Below are 21,613 nucleotides of genomic sequence, written 5' to 3' on the forward strand. Positions count from 1 at the left end.
ATCAACGACTATGAACTAGAGGTCGTCAGCCAGTTCACATACCTTGGCTCCACTATCACTGACAACCTCTCACTGGAAGCAGAGATCAACAAGAGGATTGGCAAGGCATCCACAACCTTGGCCAGTTTGTTGCAAAGAGTGTGGAACAACAGCATGCTGACAATAAACACCAAGATCGCTTTGTATCGTGCCTGCGTGCTAAGCACTCTCTTGTATGCCAGCGAATCCTGGACTCTGTACTCCTCGCAGGAGAAGAGGCTAAGTGCCTTTCACATGCGCTGCCTCCGTCGCATAATCGGGATTAAATGGAGCGATCGTGTGACAAACAATAAGGTGCTGATGCAAGCCAAGATTCCCAGCATGGTCTCTCTCTTCCATCAGCGTCGCCTTCGATGGCTGGGCCATGTGCGTCGAATGGACAATGGCCGGATCCCCAAAGACATCCTCTACGCAGAGCTTGCCTCGGGCAAGAGGACAGCGGAACGGCCACATCTCCGCTTCAAGGATGTCTGCTAGGATGTCTGCAAGTGTGACCTGAAAGCGCTCGACATGGACCTGAACACCTGGGAAGAGCTTGCTCAGGACAGATCCAGCTGGAGACACACTGTGAACACTGGACTGAACACTGGACTGAACGCTGGCGAAGCAAAACTGTGCCAGCTTGCAGATGAGAAGCAAGCTCAGAGAAAGAGCAAGCAACTACATCCTGTAGCTGACTCAACCTACAAATGCACCAAGTGCAACAGAGACGGTTGGGTCTCTACAGCCACAGCAGACGCTGCATGACCAACTTAATCATATCCAAGGAGCGCCAATCCATTGTCTTCCGAGACTTACGGATGCCAACAACATATATATATATATATATATATATATATATATATATATATATATATATATATATATATATATATATATATATATATATATATATATATATATATATATATATATATATATATATATATATATATATATATATATATATATATTATAAATGCAGTACATACATATATAAACAGTATATATATTGTTGCGTTCCAGACCAGATGTTCCTCCAAGGGAATTTAAGTTACTGGTCAATCCCAAATTCTTTTGATGACATATAAGCTGATTTTGAATTATCACCAGAACAGAATAGGTATTTTGTAATTTATTTTCAAAGCTTTGAAGAGAGCAGCCTAGGACAACACATTCAATTGCGTAGCCAAGTTGATCTGAAAAACATTACCCCAGTGCTGTGTTCTTCAATATGTCCCTCGCCCCCACCCTCCAGAACGAATACACATGTCTATTGTTCTCCTTAGCTAGAGACAGGATGAGATAAAAAATAAAAAGGAGTATTGCTACTCCCTGCATTCCGAGCTCAAGGTAGTCCACAGTGTACCCTCGGTCATGAGATGGAGAAAAAATAGAAAGAGTACAAGATGGAACACTAGCTATTTCAAACATGACTATAGAAAGAAATAACTCTTAATTATGGATATATGTAGATATCTATCTCCGTCAATATATATATATATATACTGTATATATATATATATATATATATATATATATATATATATATATATATATATATATATATATATATATATATATATATATATATATATATATATATATATATATATATATATATATATATATATATATATATATATATATATATATATATATATATATATATATATATATATATATATATATATATATATATATATATATATATATATATATATATATATATATATATATATATATATATATTGACGGAGATAGATATCTACATATATCCATAATTAAGAGTTATTTCTTTCTGGCTCCGTCAATATATATATATATATATATATATATATATATATATATATATATATATATATATATATATATATATATATATATATATATATATATATATATATATATATATATATATATATATATATATATATATATATATATATATATATATATATATATATATATATATATATATATATATATATATATATATATATATATATATATATATATATATATATATATATATATATATTGACGGAGATAGATATCTACAGATATCCATAATTAAGAGTTATTTCTTTCTATGTGTGTATGTTATAGATGTTTGTATGCACATTATAGATGTATGTATGTATGTATGCATGCTATAGATGTTTGTATGCATATTATAGATATTTGTATGCATGTGTGTAGGCATGTTATAGATGTATGTATGCATGTATGCATGTTATAGATGTTTGGTTGCATATTATAGATGTATGTATGTATGCATGTTATAGATGTTCATATGCATATTATAGGTATTTGTATGCATTTTATAGATGTTTTTATGCATCTTATAGATGTTTTATGTAATTTTAACTTTGCATCACAGCTATGACGGGACTGTGTGTGTGTGTGTGTGTGTGTGTGTGTGTGTGTGTGTGTGTGTGTGTGTGTGTGTGTGTGTGTGTGTGTGTGTGTGTGTGTGTGTGTGTGTGTGTGTGTGTGTGTGTGTGTGTGTGTGTGTGTGTGCATGCGTGTCTGCGTGTCTGCGTGCATGCAAGTGTGTGTGTGTGTGTGTGTGTGTGTGTGTGTGTGTGTGTGTGTGTGTGTGTGTGTGTGTGTGTGTGTGTGTGTGTGTGTGTGTGTGTGTGTGTGTGTGTGTGTGTGTGTGCATGCGTTGAGTCCTGGGTATGACTCAAAACTGCATCCGGTGATGAGGCTTCAGTTCGGGAGTTCTGGAGTTCTGGGGAAGGTGAAGTTACCCCTCAGTCATCATTACACCCAGGTCCACTCTGACCCGGGGTGGTAGTACCTGTCAGGGTCCCAGCTATGGGTTAAAATAGCTTGCAGAGACCGCCTCAAAAGTCTCTGCCTCATTGACCAGTGCCTACTGGCTAACCACTTGGTTATAGGCTACGGGAGAAAACCCCTAACGAAAAATCTGTGGCGAGGACCCGCATTAGGCAGTCACCAACAGACCGGTGCTCTGGCAGTCCTCTGCAACACCATGCGGCAGAAGGTCATCATGAGCTTTTCATGCCACTGGAGGACGCCACATGGGGCCAAGACAAAACAGTGCGGGTAGAGACTGCGCACTTCTACCACCACTTACATCAATTCACTGCGCAGGTGTTTTGCTCCTCCTCAGCACTACCCCCAACCTCCCCGCCCTCAAGTCCTGCGGCGATGGGGAAGGGTGGCTGGTACAGGTCAAGGATGTGACTGGCAGTACCTAGCCCAACCCTGCACGTAGGCGGCGTGCGAGTGAAGGTCGCTGTGGCATGGGATGGAACAGCATGCCTCCCCGGCAGCTTCGCACGTGACTGAGCAGCACCGCTCTGCTCACCCTGAAATGGGAAGGGCCTAGAAAAGGTGGCCTAAAAATGGTCTGTTCCTCATCGCCCGGGCAGCCTACCGCAGCTGCTGGGCCATCCCTTTATGCGGTCGAAAACAATCGTACAAGAGAAACAAAATTCCCTTCACAATAGCGTCATGGAACGTCCGCACACTTCTGGATGCGCGTGATCTCTCCTGCCGCCCGCAGCGAAGAACAGCACTCGTTGCGCATGAACTAAACCGATACGGCATTGACATAGCCGCCCTGAGCAAAACCCGCTTACATGGGGAAGATTCAATTACGGAGGAGGGAGAAGGCTACACTTTCTTCTGGAAGGGTCATCCAGAAGGCTCCCGTCGTCTACGTGGAGTGGGTTTTTCCGCCAGGACAAGCCTTCTTCACAATATCCCAGAGTCTCCAGTGGGTATAAGCGAAAGGCTCATGACGTGGCGTGTACCACTCACCAAAAATCGCCATGTCACCCTTATCAGCGCCTACGCCCCAACCCTGGATGCAGACCTCGAGAGCAAGGACACATTCTATGCCTCACTAAACTCCGCCATTGAGGGAACGCCTCCCACCGACAAGCTCATACTCCTCTGGGATTTTAACGCGAGGGTGGGCTCTGACAGTGGGCTCTGGACCGGAACACTTGGTCAGCACGGGGTTGGTAGGCTTAATGATAATGGGCTTCGCCTCCTTACACTCTGCTCTGAACATCAGTTGATCATCACCAACACCCTGTTCCAGCTCAAGGATAAATTCAAGACCTCCTGGCAACATCCTCGCTCCAAACATTGGCACCTCCTCGACTATATTATCACCCGTCGTAGAGACAGGAAGGAGGTCCTAATCTCCAGAGCGATGCGTGGAGCGGACTGCTGGACTGACCATCGAATGATCAGAGCCAAATTTCAGATGGAAGTCCGCCCCCAACTGAAGAAAACATCACGAAACAAGAGACTCAACTGTGAAGCACTCAAATCCAAGCAATCTGTAGACCAGCTTAGAGCACAGCTTGCAGAACATTTGTTTGCAATCCCTGATACCTACCTGGACCCTGACATCAACACCTGCTGGAACTCCCTAAGAACTGCCATCCATCAGGCAGCAGAGGAGTCACTTGGGTACACCAGGCGTAAACATCAGGACTGGTTTGACAACAGTGCACCGGATATCCATAAACTTCTCCAGGCAAAACACAAAGCCCATGCTGCTTACCTGGCCAACCCACAATCCATCACACTAAAGACTCGACTCTCCTCCATAAGAGCCGAAGTCCAGCGTACCCTCAGAGCCATGGAAAATGACTGGTGGATCAAGAAAGCCAGTGAGATCCAACTTTATGCTGACACAAATAATTCCCATGGATTTTATGATGCCGTCAAATCCATATATGGTCCACAGAGAAAAAACATAACCCCAGTCAGATCGGCAGACGGAGTCACCCTCTATAAGGACACACCCCAGATCCTAAATAGATGGGCTGAACATTTCAACACTCTCCTTAACTCCGAAAATCCCTCTGACCAGGACATTTTCACCAATTTCCCAACCACTCCCCCTGTCGACCACCTGGACTCCCCGCCTACCTTTGCTGAGGTCCTAAAAGCCGTCAAGGGCCTAAAAAACAACAAAAGCCCAGGCCCTGACGGTATCCCAGCTGAGGTGCTGAAGTTTGGTGGCTATCTCCTCACCCGCCGGCTTCACCAATTGATTGATTCCATCTGGTCCTCTGAAGCCATCCCCCAGGAATGGAAAGATGCTGTTATAATAACCATCTTTAAGAGGAAAGGTGACAAAGCCGACTGTGGAAACAGCAGAGGAATTTCCCTGCTCTCCGTTGCTGGGAAAGTTCTTGCCCGGGTCATGCTCTCTCGTTTAGTTACTCACATCTCTGAGAACATCCTGCCTGAATCACAGTGTGGATTCAGAAGAGATCGCAGTACTACTGACATGATCTTTGTAGCCAGGCAGGTACAAGAAAAGTGCCGGGAACACCACCAGGATCTGTACATCGCCTTCATCGACCTGTCCAAGGCATTTGACACTGTAAACCGGAATCTCCTCTGGGACTTACTCGGAAGGCTGGGGATTCCGCCAAAGTTCCTCAACATCCTGAGACAACTTCACGATGGAATGCGAGCCTGTGTCCGCATTGGAGGCCAGCAATCCCCCTCTTTTAATGTGAAAGTCGGGGTCAGGCAGGGATGTGTCCTAACCCCTGTCATATTCAACCTCTTTCTCTCAGCAGTCACCCTCCTCACACACAAAGCTCTGGGAACCACAGATGGCATCCACATACAGTTCCGGCTGGACGGCAGTCTCTTCAACATCCGGCGCCTCCAGGCCTTCACTAAAATTACAAACCACAGATCCTAGAACTTCAGTATGCTGACGATTGTGCTCTCCTTGCCCACACGCCAGAATCTCTACAACGTGCACTTAACGTGGTCTCATCCACATACAGTGCCCTAGGACTCAAGGTCAACATTTGAAAAACACAGATCATTGCGCAACACTCTACCCACCAGTCAGAAGTGCCTGTCTTTAACATTGCTGGTCAGCAGCTCACCATCGTTCCACATTTCACCTACCTCGGAAGTGTCCTGTCCCCCACCTGTAACATCGATAATGACATCCAGGTCCGTGTTGGTTTAGCGTCTGCTGCCTTCGGTAGGCTCAAAACCAGAGTTTCCACCAAAGCAGCTGTTTACAAAGCAGTTTGTCTGTCCACACTGCTATACGGTTCGGAAGCCTGGACCCCTTACCAAAGGCACGTCAGAATCCTGGAGAGATACCACATCCGCTGCCTGCAACGGATCCTGGGTCTGATCTGGGAGGACAGAGTCCCACATGTGGATATTTATGACCGGACCCAAACACCCAGCATCCAAGTGTTCCTTGCGCAAAGACATCTGCGCTGGGTGGGGCATATAATCCGCATGCCCGCCCAGAGGCTCCCCCGACAGATCCTCTACGGCCAACTCCAGGAAGGCTGTAGGTCTCCTGGGGGTCAGCGGAAACGCTACAAGGACCACATAAAAACCCTCCTGAAGCGCTGTGCTATCCAGCCTTCCGCACTGGAAGTCTTGGCTGCTGATCGCCACACCTGGCGCAACTGCAGTCACGCCGGCATTGCTCATGTCCAGGAGCAGACCACTGAGAGGAGAAAACAACAACGTTTACAGCGACATCAGCGCGCTGCAGGGGCCCCCCTCTCAAGCGTGGACTACATCTGCCCCACATGTGGCAAACCATGCGGGTCGCGCATTGGCCTGCACAGCCACATGCAATGGCATATACGAAACCCCCCTCAATAACCCATTACTGGAGCAACGTCATCATCGTAATCGATGGACAGCCAAAGAGAGAAGAGTGTGCATGCGTGTGTGCGTGCGTGCATGTGTGTGTGTGTGTGTGTGTGTGTGTGTGTGTGTGTGTGTGTGTGTGTGTGTGTGTGTGTGTGTGTGTGTGTGTGTGTGTGTGTGTGTGTGTGTGTGTGTGTGTGTGTGTGTGTGTGTGTGTGTGTGTTATAGATGTTTTCAAATATTTCACATTTCATTCCATTTTTTCCAGATTTCTTTGAAGAGCTGAAGGGTCTCGACGTCTTCCTAGCTGACCTGTACAAGTGAGTCCTCATTCTAGGATAGACATCATGACAAACATCTCTGTGCAATGATTATTTTTTTTACTGTTTATGAATTGTTGGGATACGCTCCGCCCCTGAAGGAATTGCGTGTGAATGCTCCAATGCTGAAGTTGAACTGAAATGCTGACAGAATGTAGTATGAATATAAGAATAGTTTGAATGTTGGAATGGTTTGAATGTTGAAGAACTGACGCTGAACTGAAATGCTAATGGAATGTAGGGTGAATGTAGAAATTGTTTGGATGTTGAAATTGTTTAAACGCTGAAATATTTTGAATGTTGAAGAATTAAAATTTCCAGGAAAAACGGAATTTGGTTTGATACTTGGGAAAGTCTTAGTTTGAACGTCCAGGATAAGTGGCATGTGTTGATGTTGGAATGGTTTTAATAGGTTGAAAAATATGGGATTGTGCAACCTGGAAAAATGTCCCATTCATTTCAATAGGAACTTCCTGGAAATTTGGGAATTTTGGGAAAAGCTGAATTTTTTAAAAATGATTAGGAGCATGAATGTCCTGAATGGGCTGAATTGGTTGGTGTTGGAATCGTTAAAATCGGTCAAGAAATGTTGAAGTAGTAACAGTTTTTTAATTGAGAAATGTCAAGGCGAGGACTTTGGCGGGGTTTGTTTTCCCATGGTGCAAAGGATTTGGACCGGACATGCCGTGAAGGTAAATACATATTTAATTTTGACACTCAAAAAAGGAACAAACAAAAGGCGCTCACAGTGGAGGTACAAAACTTAACGCAGGGAACAAAAACTTGGACTATGCATAACTATGAACATGGCAAAACAAAAGACACTAACTGTGGCATAAAAAATACAACTTACTTGCGGAAGCAAAGAGCAGCATGAAAGATAGTATCAAGAGTGTCAGGGGTATATCGAGAGTGTGATGTCGCCAGGCTGATTGCCTGGCAACTACGGGCTTAAATAGTGAAGACATGATTAAAGACAGGTGCGTGAGTCGTGAGGACAGGTGAAAACTAATGGGTTGCTATGGCGACAAAACAAACAAGAGTGCACAATGAGTCCAAACGTGGAACAGGTGAAACTAATGGGTAACCATGGAAACAAGACAAAGGAGTGAAAAAGCAGGAACTAAAAAGAGTCCAAAAACCAAGCGGAACATAACTTACACAAAACATGATCCCAAAACCAAGCGGAACATAACTTACACAAAACATGATCCCAGACATGACAAGAAATTGTATTGAGGAATTCCTGAAATTTCAGGAAAGCTGGGAATGTTTCTAGTTCTTAAACCAACTTGTTTTTTTGTCCTGACTAAGAAAAAAAAAGGTGACAGTGGAACAGTTGAAATGGGATGAAAAAAAGGAAAAGAAGTAATCAAAAGAAAAAGGTTGGAAAAAAACAAAGGGGAATTCCTGGAAATTTGTTGAACGTGGAAAAATGGTAGTTTGAATGTCTAGGATGAGTTGAATGTGTTGAAGGTGGAATGGTTTGAATCGGTTGAAAAATGTGGGAATTGTGGAAGTTTGAAAAATGGACAAATCACTTAGAATGCAAGGGGAAAATGAAAAAAACTAGGAATTTTGGGAAACCCAGGATTTTTTTTTAGAATTGTTGAAGTAGAGCACACAATTACCAAACAGGCGGAATATTTTGAAGTTGGACAGTTTGAATCAGATGAAAAATGTGAGAATTGTGGAACTTTGAAGAATGTCCCATTGATTTTATTTGGGAATATCCCAAAAAATTGGGAATTTCGGAAAAAGCGAGATTTTTTTTAAAAATGGTAAAATACTTGAATGGTCTAAATGATTGGTGTTGAAATTTTTCAAGTAGTTGAAATGGTATTACGGAATTTATGAAATTTCAAGAAAACCGGGAATTTTTCCAGTTCATAGAACAAGTTCGTTTTTTGTCCTGATTAAGGGGAATGTTTTGACAGTGGAACGGTTGAAGTGGGTTGAAAAATGTGGGAGGAGGAGTCGCCAGAAAAATGGGTGAAAATAGGGCTTTGGAAAACCAGGAATTCTGGAAAATCCTGGAATTTTTTTTAACTTGGAAAAAGAGTAGTTTAAATTTCCACAATGGTGGAATATGTTGAAGATGGAATGGTATAAATAGGTAAAAAATGTGGAAATGGTGAAAGTTAGAAAAATTGGCAATTAATTTAAATGGGAAAAATGTCCCGGAAAACCAGGAATTCTGGGAAATTTGGGAATTTTTGGAATTTGTCAAGGGAAAGCCCGCGATTTCCGAAAAGGCTGAACAGTTTGAAGTTGGAACAGTTTGAATCGGATGAAAAATGTGGAAGGTAGAGCGCGCCAAAATCTGGAGAAGAAGAAGAAGAAGAATTGGAGCATTCACACAATAAATAGATGAATTTGGGTGTAGAAAACCATATGTGTGAATGCTTTGGTTAATATATGATATAATATGATAATATATGGCCAGGCCACAAGGGGGCAGTACACACGGTGTTATAAAAGTAATGCTTTATGTTGTATGTAATTATAATAATAATGTTACAGTACATTGTTTCTTGCAGGCACCTGGACAGCAGCGGCAGGACTGCTCATGACATTCCCAACATTCAGTCCAAACTGAAGGTAATAATTCATACTTCAATTTGTCATTCCTTGGCCCTTGGATGAGGTGGCGACTTGTCCAGGGTGTACCCCGCATTCCGCCTGATTGTAGCTGAGATAGGCTCCAGCGCCCCCCACAACCCCGAAGGGAATAAGCGCTAGAAAATGGATGGATGGAACTTGTCATTCCTACAGCGTTTTGGGCCAGTAGTGAATGTTTCTAAATTGGGCTTCATAACAGTAACGTGCAGTCAGGTGAGGCAGGTGAGGTGGGGCCTCACGTGCCATCATGGAAAGAAAAAAAATGTAAAAAGAAAAAAAATTAATTAAATTGTTATATGTATCCAGTGATTATACTATAAAGTTATTTTCCATTTAACTTCACCAGTTTTAGATTATTTGTATTCAAAATCGCTGAATTTTCACATTTGCCGTTCAAATACTGAGAAGAGACTTGCGGTGAGTCACCAGCCAGTTGAGCCTCGCCATGGATTGCGCAATGACTCGGCTAACTGCTGGCCTGCTGTGCAGTGAGACCGTATTGCTATATGAATTATATTATTCATTTCCATAGTTTAGTTAGCTGAGGTATATAATGTACAGTGTATATTGTCAACAACTGTATGTGTGTAACGTATTTCTTGTGCTGAGCAATCATAAAGCGGCTGCGAAGACGCACTGGGTGAGGCTCGCAGTAATCCCGCCTCCTGGTTGTAGGGCGCTAGTGTTCCCAGGGATCATTCTTGCGACTACTCGGCTGCAGAATAAGCGACAACAAGCAGCAACAGTTAGCAAGTCAAATGCAGCCGCAGTGATCGTTTATTTTTTCCTCTCGCCTGGACTTTTACCATGGAGGACTACATATCTAAAATAAAACAGTTTTCTAAACTGGACTTTCAATCGAAGCAGGAGGTAATAATTAAAGGAAGATCTCCATCGAGACAGAGAGACTTTTAAAACTGAAGAAAGATAAGGAAGACTTCTATAAACAAGTTATCGATGCTTTTGTTCAGAAGGAGCGGCGCATGGACTTAATTTATAAGTAAAGGTAAGACCATAATAAAAAAAAATTTATTAAATGTGCTTTTTTGTGTGCTACAGTTTGTATGTGTAAAGTTAAAGTTAAGTTAAAGTACCAATGATTGTCACACACACTAGGTGTGGTGAAATTTGACCCATCCCCTTGATCACCCCCTGGGAGGTGAGGGGAGCAGTGGGCAGCAGCGGGGAATCATTTTTGGTGATTTAACCCCCAATTCCAACCCTTGATGCTGAGTGCCAAGCAGGGAAGAATGCTGGTTTGAGCTTTTAAATATAACCCGTTAACTGCTGCCAATCAAATGTTGAATAAGATACTCTTTGGGGGTTCATATGTTTGTAAATCTGACTGAGATGAAGTCAGTGCCTCACCAGCCATTAACCTCACCGCACGTCACTGCTTCATAAATACATGAACCATGACCTTTTATCTGAAATATGCATTTAATTCAGGTGATAAATACCCAAACTGTACTTACTATCCCACCTATCCAATGACGTATGAAGTATATTTAGTTTAGTTTTATTTCTATTCTGCCTAAGACCCTGAAAGTACTGTTTTTTCGGATTAAAATGAAAAAACTCACAAAATATGGAGCTTCACAAACACTGTCCACTGTAAAATATGTAATTGTGTGACTTTTTCCCCTGCTATTTGAAAAAGCAAAAATAGTTTTCATATTGGAAAGGTAGATATTGATACTTCCAGTGCAAAGCAGGTATCAAAGAAAAATGACTCGTCAGATATGACCCTCACAAGTATGAAGACATCCGCTGTCGATGCTGTCCAATGGAAAACATTTCTAAAGCTGGGGAAGACCGTAGAGATGGAAGGCTATTGTTTAAGGTCTTGGAGAGACTTATTTATGATGGAGTCCAACCTAATATTATGTTTACTATTAGTATAACTATTATTATTATTATTATTTGGTTTTATTATCATAGACCTGCTGTTTAGTCCGAAACAAGCTGGTGTTATCAACTGCAGATCGTTCCCGTCCTTACTCAAGACTTGGAGGCTAAAAAGAATGTGATTGTTGGTCTCACAGCAGCATGGAAGCCTCACCTGCGAGCTTGTGGGTCTAGACCCAAGGTCTCTATGATCATGGCACTTGTTCGCAAGGGCAGTATTGTCCTCTTGTAACGGTCCGCAGAGCTGGTTGCAACGTTTGAGGATTGGTGTCCCACAGGAATCAGTCCTGGCTCCAAACTTTTACAGCATCTAGACACATGACCTGCAGCCAAGATTTCCAGCAAATTTGCATATGCAGATGACCTCTCGATAATGCAGTCTGTAAGAGACTAGCAGACGCTAACAAGGTCCGATGTGGCAACACTATCCTCGTATCTCCAGAAATGGAAGTGGAAGATCAGTACAACCATGTGGCTTGGCATTGTCTTGCTGAAATAAGCAGGGGCATCCATGAAAAAGACGTTGCCTGGATGGCAACATATGTTGCTCCAAAACCTGTATGTACCTTTCAGCATGAATGGTGCCTTCACAGATGTGTAAGTGAATATATAACGACAACATGTAATATGACAGTGAATATATGTTAAAGAGTAATATGACAGTGATGATATATGTTAATGAGTAATATGACAGTGATTATATATTTTAATGAGTAATATGACAGTGAAGATATATGTTAATGAGTAATAACAGCAATATATATGTTAATGAATAATATGACAGTGAATATATGTTAATTAGTCATATGACAGTGATGATATATGTTAATGAGTAACATGACAGTGAATATATATGTTGATGAGTAATATGACAGTGATGGCAGAGGTGTGGACTCGAGTCACATGACTTAGACTCGAGTCAGACTCGAGTCATGAATTTCATGACTTTAGACTCGACTTGACAAAATGTAAAGAGACTTGCAACTCGACTTAGACTTTAACATCAATGACTTGTGACTTCACTTGGACTTCAGCCTTTTGACTTGACAAGACTTGCTACTTTTCCCAAAACCCAAAGATTAAAAAGTTATTTAGGAGCGCTCCGTATCTTTCATTGTGTATGTGTGTGTTTGTCAGCGTGTGTGCTGTCAGTACAACATCCAATCAAATTAGATCCACGTTGTTTTCATCCCACAGCATTCATCCAATCAAATTGCAGGACAACCAACGAAGAAGAGCTGTCAAACAACGCGTCAGTGAGGAAAAATTATGCCAAAGATAGTTTCGTTCGGGTATTAAAACTACGAGTTGGTCAACAAAAAACAAATTGCAGTATGCAAAACATGCGGTTCGAAGATTACAGACGGAGACGCAACAACTTCCAACTTTGTTCGACATTTGAAGTTGCACAAAGAACGGTAGGTTTTGAATGTAAGCTAACGTTTATTGGCTAAGTAACATAACTTTTATTTGCTGTGTAGTTAAATCAGTGAGGCTGTAAACTCACTGCTAACATTATAACCATAGACATCTTATAAGTAGACGCAGCATCGACCGCTAATGCCGACTGGCGCTGACGAAACGCGGGGCCGCCATCTTGGAGTGGTGATCCGCACCACTCAGTGCAATTCATTTGGCAGGAGCAATGAACTGTCAGCGCATTTAATTAATTTTACCTCACTGAATAACACTGAATATCACACGTTTTTTGTCATATGTGTAGCTATGATAAAGGACACATGTTTTGGCGTGTTTTATTATTCATAGTTTGCTTAACAGTAATAGAATATTCTTATATGCTATAAGTGACCAGACGTCCGAGATCAAAACTGGGAATATAATCCCAGAGAAGTGGGAAAAAAATGGTTCAGCTATTTTTAAGTTCAAGAAACAATATGATTAGGTTATATATACATGCGTATATCCTACATAAACAATGTATGAATACATTAGATATCTATATATCTTAGGGACCTATAGACTGTATCTCTGTTGCTGCAGCAGCAGAGAGTTTATTCTGTCTTGACACTTTGTATTGATATTTTGTATTACATTCTTCCCTTAAATGATAATGTTTACAGTGATTGTTTTATATGTATTTTTTTATGTATGTCGCTTTGGATAAAAGCGCCTGCCAAATACTTAAACATAAACATATATAAACACTTGAAAGTCTTTATATCAGCTAAAACCACCAATCTGTTTCACTGGATTCAGAATTAAACCAAATTCTGTCTTACCAAACAGTGTTAGTATTTGAATATTGTTACTTGAAGACTTATTCCTGGTTACAATTATACTGTTAAGAAAGTATTGTCTAATACTTTGCCTAAAATGAGAATGCATCATAATCAGTGGCAGCTGGTGAATTTTGTTTTAGGTGGGGCTGAAAGTTTGTAAACCAAACCCCTGTAGGGGGGTCATCCTCCCCCAGAAGATTTCTTTGTGGAATATTTCTGTGGTAATATTCTTTTCACAAAATACAACCAATAGTACGTTAATGTTAAATCTTACTTGTGAAAAGTAATCCCCCAATTCCTATTTTCAACAGTCTGCTCATTTGAGCAGGAAAACGCTGAACACCAGTCCGGCATCTTTGTTTTCTACCTGTCAACTGTCAGTTTAGGCTGCTCGCCGGCTCCTCGTCACCACTTCAAGATGGCGGCCGAATTTCTCGCGTCACAGCAGCCAATGCTGCGTCTACTTATAAGATGTCTATGGTTATAACGTCATTGCAAACACGGCAATCTGTTGCGTCCACTGCAGTTCGCTACATTATTTATACTTTTTGTCAAGTGATTTTTTTTAAGCAGGGTTGCATGAGGTACCTATACTTAACGTTACGTTAGTCAATGTATCACACACAGTAACGTAACATTAGACGGCGGTCAGCAGCACCTCATATTTTAGCCACCTTCAAAAAGACAAACAGTCAAATAAAGGTCATTTAAAATGTATCCTATATTAAGAATATGTGTACATATTGCATAGGGCCCTGACATCTAAAAAGTACAACTCTGTTCCTTTTAATTTTCCTGAGGGAACTCTCCTGAAGGAATCAATAAAGTACTATCTATCTATCTATCTATCTATTGTTATGTTCATGTATTTGTTATGTTTTTCATGTGTACGCACACATCAACACACATACAGTATGAGATGAGATCAATGAGATAAGGTAAGAATAGGATAGAAACTGCTGTGGAACTAGTTACAATGCAATATGCCATGGAAACACAATGTTAACACTTTTGTGCAAATAAGTAAGTACAGTTGCACTTGTTTTTTCAAATGTGTTTTTTTTTCTGTAAAGGAATTAGTTAAATGTTTAAAATGACTGGTTATTAGTGCTATTATGAAGTGCAATGTCAGCACTATTTTTTTCCTGCAATTTCAAATGCACTTGTAAATGCAGCGTTTTAAAAGCATACACAATCTGTGTAAATATATTAGTCTGTGGTTAAAAGGACTTGAAAGGACTCGAAACTCAAAATGCAGGACTTGGGACTTGACTTGAGACTTTCCAGTCTTGACTTTGGACTTGACTCGGGACTTACCTGTCTTGACTCGGGACTTGACTCGGGACTTGACTCGGGACTTGACTCGGGACTTGAGGGCAAAGACTTGAGACTTACTTATGACTTGCAAAACAATGACTTGGTCCCACCTCTGATTGATGGTATATGTTAATGAGTAATATGACAGTGATAATTTATGTTAATGAGTAATATGACAGTGATGATATATGTTAATGAGTAATATGACAGTGATGATATATTTAATGAGTAATATGACAGTGAAGATATATCTTAATGAGTAATATGACAGTGATGATGTATGTTAATGAGTAATATGACAGTGATTATATATGTTAATGAGTAATAAGACAGTGAATATATATGTTAATGAGCAATAGGACAGTGACGATATATGTGAATGAGTAATATGACAGTGATTATATATATGTTAATGAATAATATAACAGTGAATATGTTAATGAGTAATATGACAATGATATTAGATATTTTGACAGTTGTTTAACAATGTAGTTGTTGTGGTTGTCCAGATGCTAACGCTAAGGATGGACATGTCTTACTGCCAGATGGGAAGTGTTCTTCGTAGCGGCTCCAGACAAACGTTGTTTGCAAGTCAGCTGATACGTTATGCTGACCTTTACTCTTCTAGCTGCCTCAACCTGCTGCATTACTCCTTGGATTTCTTCTTCATGGCTCCTCCAGTGCTGGTCTGTCAAATCATTGAACGTCTCTGCTGGTGTCCTCAAACTGTGTCCAATCATCTCTGTTTCTCCTTCAGATGCCTCATGAGGCCTCAGCGCTCAACTCTGTGGACTTTCCTCCCAAAAAGATTAGCAACTGAGAACAGGCGCACAGGTAGTAACTTTGACTTGACATAAAAGATGACTTTTCAACAAGTTTGTCCATTATATATGACTTTTTAACAAGTTTGTTCATAAAAGTTGACTTTGTTATCATAAAGGATGACTTTTTAACAAGTTGGTCCATAAAATTGACTTTTAGACAAGTTTGTTCATAAAAGATTACCACTTTTAGACAAGTTTGTTCATTTAAGATGACTATTTTTCAAAAAAGTGGACTTTTCAACAAGTTTGTTCATAAAATATGACTTTTAGATAAGTTTGTCCATAAAATATGACTTTTTTTTCATAAAAGATGACTTTCCAACAAATTAGTTAATAAAAGATGACTATTTAACAAGTGTGTCCATAAAATATGAGTTTTAGACAAGTTTGTCCAAAAAAATTACTTTTCAATAAGGTTGTTCATAAAAGATCACATTTAGAAAAGTTTGTCCATAAAAGATTACTTTTTTCATAGATGACTTTTCAAAAAGTTTGTCCATAAAATATGACTTTGTTTTCATAAAGGATGACTTTTTAACACGTTTGTCCATAAAAGATTACTTTTAGACAAGTTTGTTCATTAAAGATGACTATTTTTCAAAAAAGATGACTTTTCAACAAGTTTGTCCATAAAATATGACTTGTTTTCACAGATGACTTTTCAAAATGTTTGTCTATTAAATATTACTTTGTTTTTATAAAGGATGACTTTTCAACAAGTTAGTTCATAAAAGATGACTTTTTAACAATTTAGTTAATAAAAGATGACAATATTTCAATAAAATTTACTTTTCAACAAGTTTGTTCATAAAAGATGACTTTTAGACAAGTGTGTTCATAAAAGAAAACTTTTTAACAAGTGTGTCCATAAAAGATGACTTTTAGACAAGTTTGTCCATAAAAGATTACCTTTTTTACACAAATGACTTTTCAAATAGTTTATCTATAAAATATGACTTTGCTTTCATAAAGGATGACTTTTAGACAAGTTTGTCCATAAAAGATAAAAGCATTTCATAGCTGACTTTTCAAAAAGTTTGTTGTTGTTGTTTTCATAAAGGATTATTTTCAACAAGTTTGCTCATAAAAGATTACTTTTCAAGAAGTTTGTTCATAAAAGTTGACTTTTCAACAAGTTTATCCATAAAATATGACTTTGCTTTCATAAAGGATGACTTTTAGACAAGTTTGTCCATAAAATGTTTTATTTTTTCATAGCTGACTTTTCAAAAAGTTTGTTGTTGTTTTCATAAAGGATTTCTTTTCAACAAGTTTGTTCATAAAAGATGACTTTTCAACAAGTGTGTTCATAAAAGTTGATTTTTTAACAAGGTTGTCCATAAAATATGACTTTCAGACAAGTTTGTTCAATAAAGATGACTTTTTAACAAGTGTGTCCATAAAATATGACTTTTCAACAAGTTAGTTCATAAAAGATGACTTTTTAACAAGTTTGTCCATAAAATAGGACTTTTAGACAAGTTTGTTCATTAAAGATGACTTTTAGACAAGTTTGTTTATTAAAGGCCTACTGAAATGAATTTTTTTTATTTAAACGGGGATAGCAGATCTATTCTATGTGTCATACTTGATCATTTCGCGATATTGCCATATTTTTGCTGAAAGGATTTAGTATAGAACAACGACGATAAAGATTGCAACTTTTGGTATCTGATAAAAAAAAGGCTTGCCCCTACCGGAAGTAGCGTGACGTAGTCAGTTGAACATATACGCAAAGTTCCCTATTGTTTACAATGAAGGCCGCATGAAGTGAGAGAGATTCGGACCGAGAAAGCGACAATTTCCCCATTAATTTGAGCGAGGATGAAAGATTTGTGGATGAGTAAAGTGCAAGTGAAGGACTAGTGGGGAGTTGAAGCTATTCAGATAGGGAAGATGCTGTGAGAGCCGGGGGTGACCTGATATTCAGCTGGGAATGACTACAACAGTAAATAAACACAAGACATATATATACTCTATTAGCCACAACACAACCAGGCTTATATTTAATATGCCACAAATTAATCCTGCATAAAAACACCTGCGTGTTTGTTACGCTAGCTCCTAGCTCCTCTGCTAGCTCCTAGCTCCATAGAACACGCCAATACAATTCAAACACCTGATCAACACACACAATCACTCAGCCCAAAAGACCGTTCACCTAACCTAAGGTTCATAAAGCTTATATATTTTTAAAAAGTTACGTACGTGACGCGCACATACGGTCAAGCTATCAAATGTTTAGCAGCCAAGGCTGCATACTCACGGTACCTGATATTCAGCTGGGAATGACTACAACAGTAAATAAACACAAGACATATATATACTCTATTAGCCACAACACAACCAGGCTTATATTTAATATGCCACAAATTAATCCTGCATAAAAACACCTGCGTGTTTGTTACGCTAGCTCCTAGCTCCTCTGCTAGCTCCTAGCTCCATAGAACACGCCAATACAATTCAAACACCTGATCAACACACACAATCACTCAGCCCAAAAGACCGTTCACCTAACCCAAGGTTCATAAAGCTTATATATTTTTAAAAAGTTACGTACGTGACGCGCACATACGGTCAAGCTATCAAATGTTTAGCAGCCAAGGCTGCATACTCACGGTACCTGATATTCAGCTGGGAATGACTACAACAGTAAATAAACACAAGACATATATATACTCTATTAGCCACAACACAACCAGGCTTATATTTAATATGCCACAAATTAATCCTGCATAAAAACACCTGCGTGTTTGTTATGCTAGCTCCTAGCTCCTCTGCTAGCTCCTAGCTCCATAGAACACGCCAATACAATTCAAACACCTGATCAACACACACAATCACTCAGCCCAAAAGACCGTTCACCTAACCCAAGGTTCATAAAGCTTACATATTTTAAAAAAGTTACGTACATACGCAAAAAAAAGTTGCGCACATACGGTCAAGCGATCAAATGTTTAGAAGCCAAAGCTGCATACTCACAGTAGCACGTCTGCGTCTTTGTCATCCAAATCAAAGTAATCCTGGTAAGAGTCTGTGTTGTCCCAGTTCTCTACAGGCGTCTGTGTATCGAAGTCAAAAGTCCTCCTGGTTAGAGTCTCTGTTATCTGAGTTCTTCCATCTTGACTGCATCTTTCGGGAATGTAAACAAAGAAGCGCCGGCTGTGTACTGTTGTTGCTGACTACGTTCGAAAAATACGTCCATTTCGCACCGACAACTTTCTTCTTTGCTTGCTCAGCTTCCTTCTCCATAATGCAATGAACATGATTGCAACAGATTCACGAACACAGATGTCCAGAATACTGTGGAATTATGAAATGAAAACAGAGCTTTTTCGTATTGGCTTCAATGTGGAAGGCATACCCGTGTTCGCCGGTCTACGTCACACGCATACGTCATCCTCAGAGGCGTTTCGAACCGGAAGTTTAGCGGCAAATTTAAAATGTCACTTTATAAGTTAACCCGGCATGTGTTATAATGTTAAGATTTCATCATTGATATATAAACTATCAGACTGCGTGGTCGGTAGTAGTGGGTTTCAGTAGGCCTTTAAAGATGACTATTTTTCAAAGCATTTTACTTTTCAACAAGTACGTCCATAAAAGATGACTTTTTTTAATAGACGACTTTTCAAAAAGTGTGTCCATAAAATATGACTTTGTTTTCATAAAGGATGACTTTTCAACAAGTTTGACATAAATATGACTTTTAGACAAGTTTGTCCATAAAAGATGACTTTTAGACAAGTTTGTTCATAAAATATTACTTTTAGACAAGTTTGTTTATAAAATATGACTTTTCAACAAGTTTGTCCATAAACGTTTTTTTAACAAGTTTGTTGAAAGTTTGTAAAATATGACATTTTAACAAGTGTGTTTGTAAAAGATGACATTTTAACAAGTGTGTTTATAAAGGATGACATTTTAACAAGTGTGTTTATGAAAGATGACATTTTAACAAGTGTGTTTATAAAAGACGACATTTAGACAAGTTTGTTCATTAAAGATGACTTTTTTACATAAAAGATGAAATTTTAACTAGTGTGTTTATAAAATATGAAATTTTAACAAGTGTGTTTATAAAAGATGACATTTAGACTAATTTGTTCATTGAAGATTACTTTTTTTCATAAAAGATGACATTTTAACAAGTGTGTTTATAAAAGATGACTTTTTAACAAGTGTGTTTATGAAATGTGACAATTTAGTGTGTTTATAAAAGATGACATTTTAACAAGTGTGTTTATAAAATATGACAAAAGATGACAATTTAACAAGTGTGTTTATAAAAGATGACATTTTAACAAGTGTGTTTATAAAATATGACAAAAGATGACATTTTAACAAGTGTGTTTATAAAAGATGACATTTTAACAAGTGTGTTTATAATAGATGACAAAGTGTGTTTCTTGCAGCGATGAAGACAAGCGTGCCGCATGAGAAAGACATAAAGATGGGTCTAAAGTGGTTTTACCTGCTGAATGTTGAATAATTGTTTAGTGGCAGCCATGATGGACACAACTCAACTTTTCGCTCTCCCTGCTGGATTAAACCTGCTATGCCCCTTGAACCAATAAATATGTTGTCCAGTGAAAAGCACGCATCTCTCAAATTTGTGTTTATTAGACATATACATTTTTATAATATATATATATATATATATATATATATATATATATATATATATATATATATATATATATATATATATATATATATATATATATATATATATATATATGAATAAATGTATGCATATATATGTATACAATGAGTTATTATTTTCCAAAAGGAGTCATTCTTTACCAAAAAATACTAATTCTTTAGCAAAAAATACTCATTCTTTACCAAAATGAGTCATTGTTTAGCAAAAATACACATTCAGTAGCAAAAGGAGTCATTCTTTACCAAAAGGAGTAATTTTTTTACCAAAGGGAGTGATTTTTTAGCAAAATTTGTTATTCTTTACCAAATACGAGTCATTGTTTAGCAAAATAAGTCATTATTTAGCAAAAGGAGTCATTCTTCAGCAAAATAAACCTTTCTTTACCAAAAGGAGTTATTCTTTACCAAAAGGAGTCATTCTTTAACGAAAGGAGTCAGTCTTTACCGAAAAGAGTTATTCTTTAGCAAAATGAGTCATTCTTTACCAAAAGGAGTCCTTCTCTACCAAAAGGAGTCATTATTTACCAAAATTAGTCATTCTTTAGCAAAATAAGTAATTCATTACCAAAATCAATAATTATTTAGCAAAATTAGTCATTGTTTAGCATAAGGAGTCATTCTTTACCCCCTGTGGCAGGATGGACAACCATATCCACTTCCCACCTCCATACAATCCTACTTTACCACCAAAGAACAGAAAATTGTTGACAATTTTTTTTTTTTATTAAATTTGCGTGCATTTCACCATTTTCTTTCACCACGCTGCTTGCTCCAGCAACTGCAGCTCAACATGGTCAAGTTCTGGAGGACACCTTCAGGGCCCTCCTGGAGACCTGCCTGGTCTGGGCCCACTGGACAAGTGGAGCAGAACTTGTCGGCCACGTGAAGATTCTACTTTTGGGACAAAAAGAAAAATATTTTTACAGGCAAAACGGACTTTTTGCAGAATTAGACATTTGATTTTTGGGAAATAATGAAAGCAGTTTTCAAAAAAATTCAAGCAAATTAATTTCATTTCAGGTGACCATTGTCCGAAATGATGTGTCAGGAGCCATGA

General features: G+C 38.8%; 1 protein-coding gene across 7 annotated transcripts in view; it reads left to right on the top strand.

Moving 5' to 3' along the window:
• nt5c2l1 (5'-nucleotidase, cytosolic II, like 1) overlaps positions 1-20,484 on the top strand; it is a 39,783-nt gene extending 19,299 nt beyond the window's left edge. For 5 of the 7 annotated variants that reach the window (XM_062055072.1, XM_062055071.1, XM_062055070.1 and 2 more), the window contains 5 exons: positions 6,929-6,980; positions 9,521-9,581; positions 15,577-15,753; positions 15,825-15,901; positions 20,307-20,484. In XM_062055072.1, coding sequence (XP_061911056.1) covers positions 6,929-6,980; positions 9,521-9,581; positions 15,577-15,753; positions 15,825-15,887 — 353 coding nt within the window. In that variant the 3' untranslated portion in view covers positions 15,888-15,901; positions 20,307-20,484. The remainder of the gene's footprint in view (positions 1-6,928; positions 6,981-9,520; positions 9,582-15,576; positions 15,754-15,824; positions 15,902-20,306) is intronic. The other 2 variants (XR_009826960.1, XM_062055073.1) reach the window with 2 other exon arrangements.
• The last annotated feature ends 1,129 nt before the right edge of the window (positions 20,485-21,613 follow it).

Source organism: Entelurus aequoreus, linkage group LG08 (assembly GCF_033978785.1).
Source record: "Entelurus aequoreus isolate RoL-2023_Sb linkage group LG08, RoL_Eaeq_v1.1, whole genome shotgun sequence".
NCBI lineage: Eukaryota > Metazoa > Chordata > Actinopteri > Syngnathiformes > Syngnathidae > Entelurus > Entelurus aequoreus.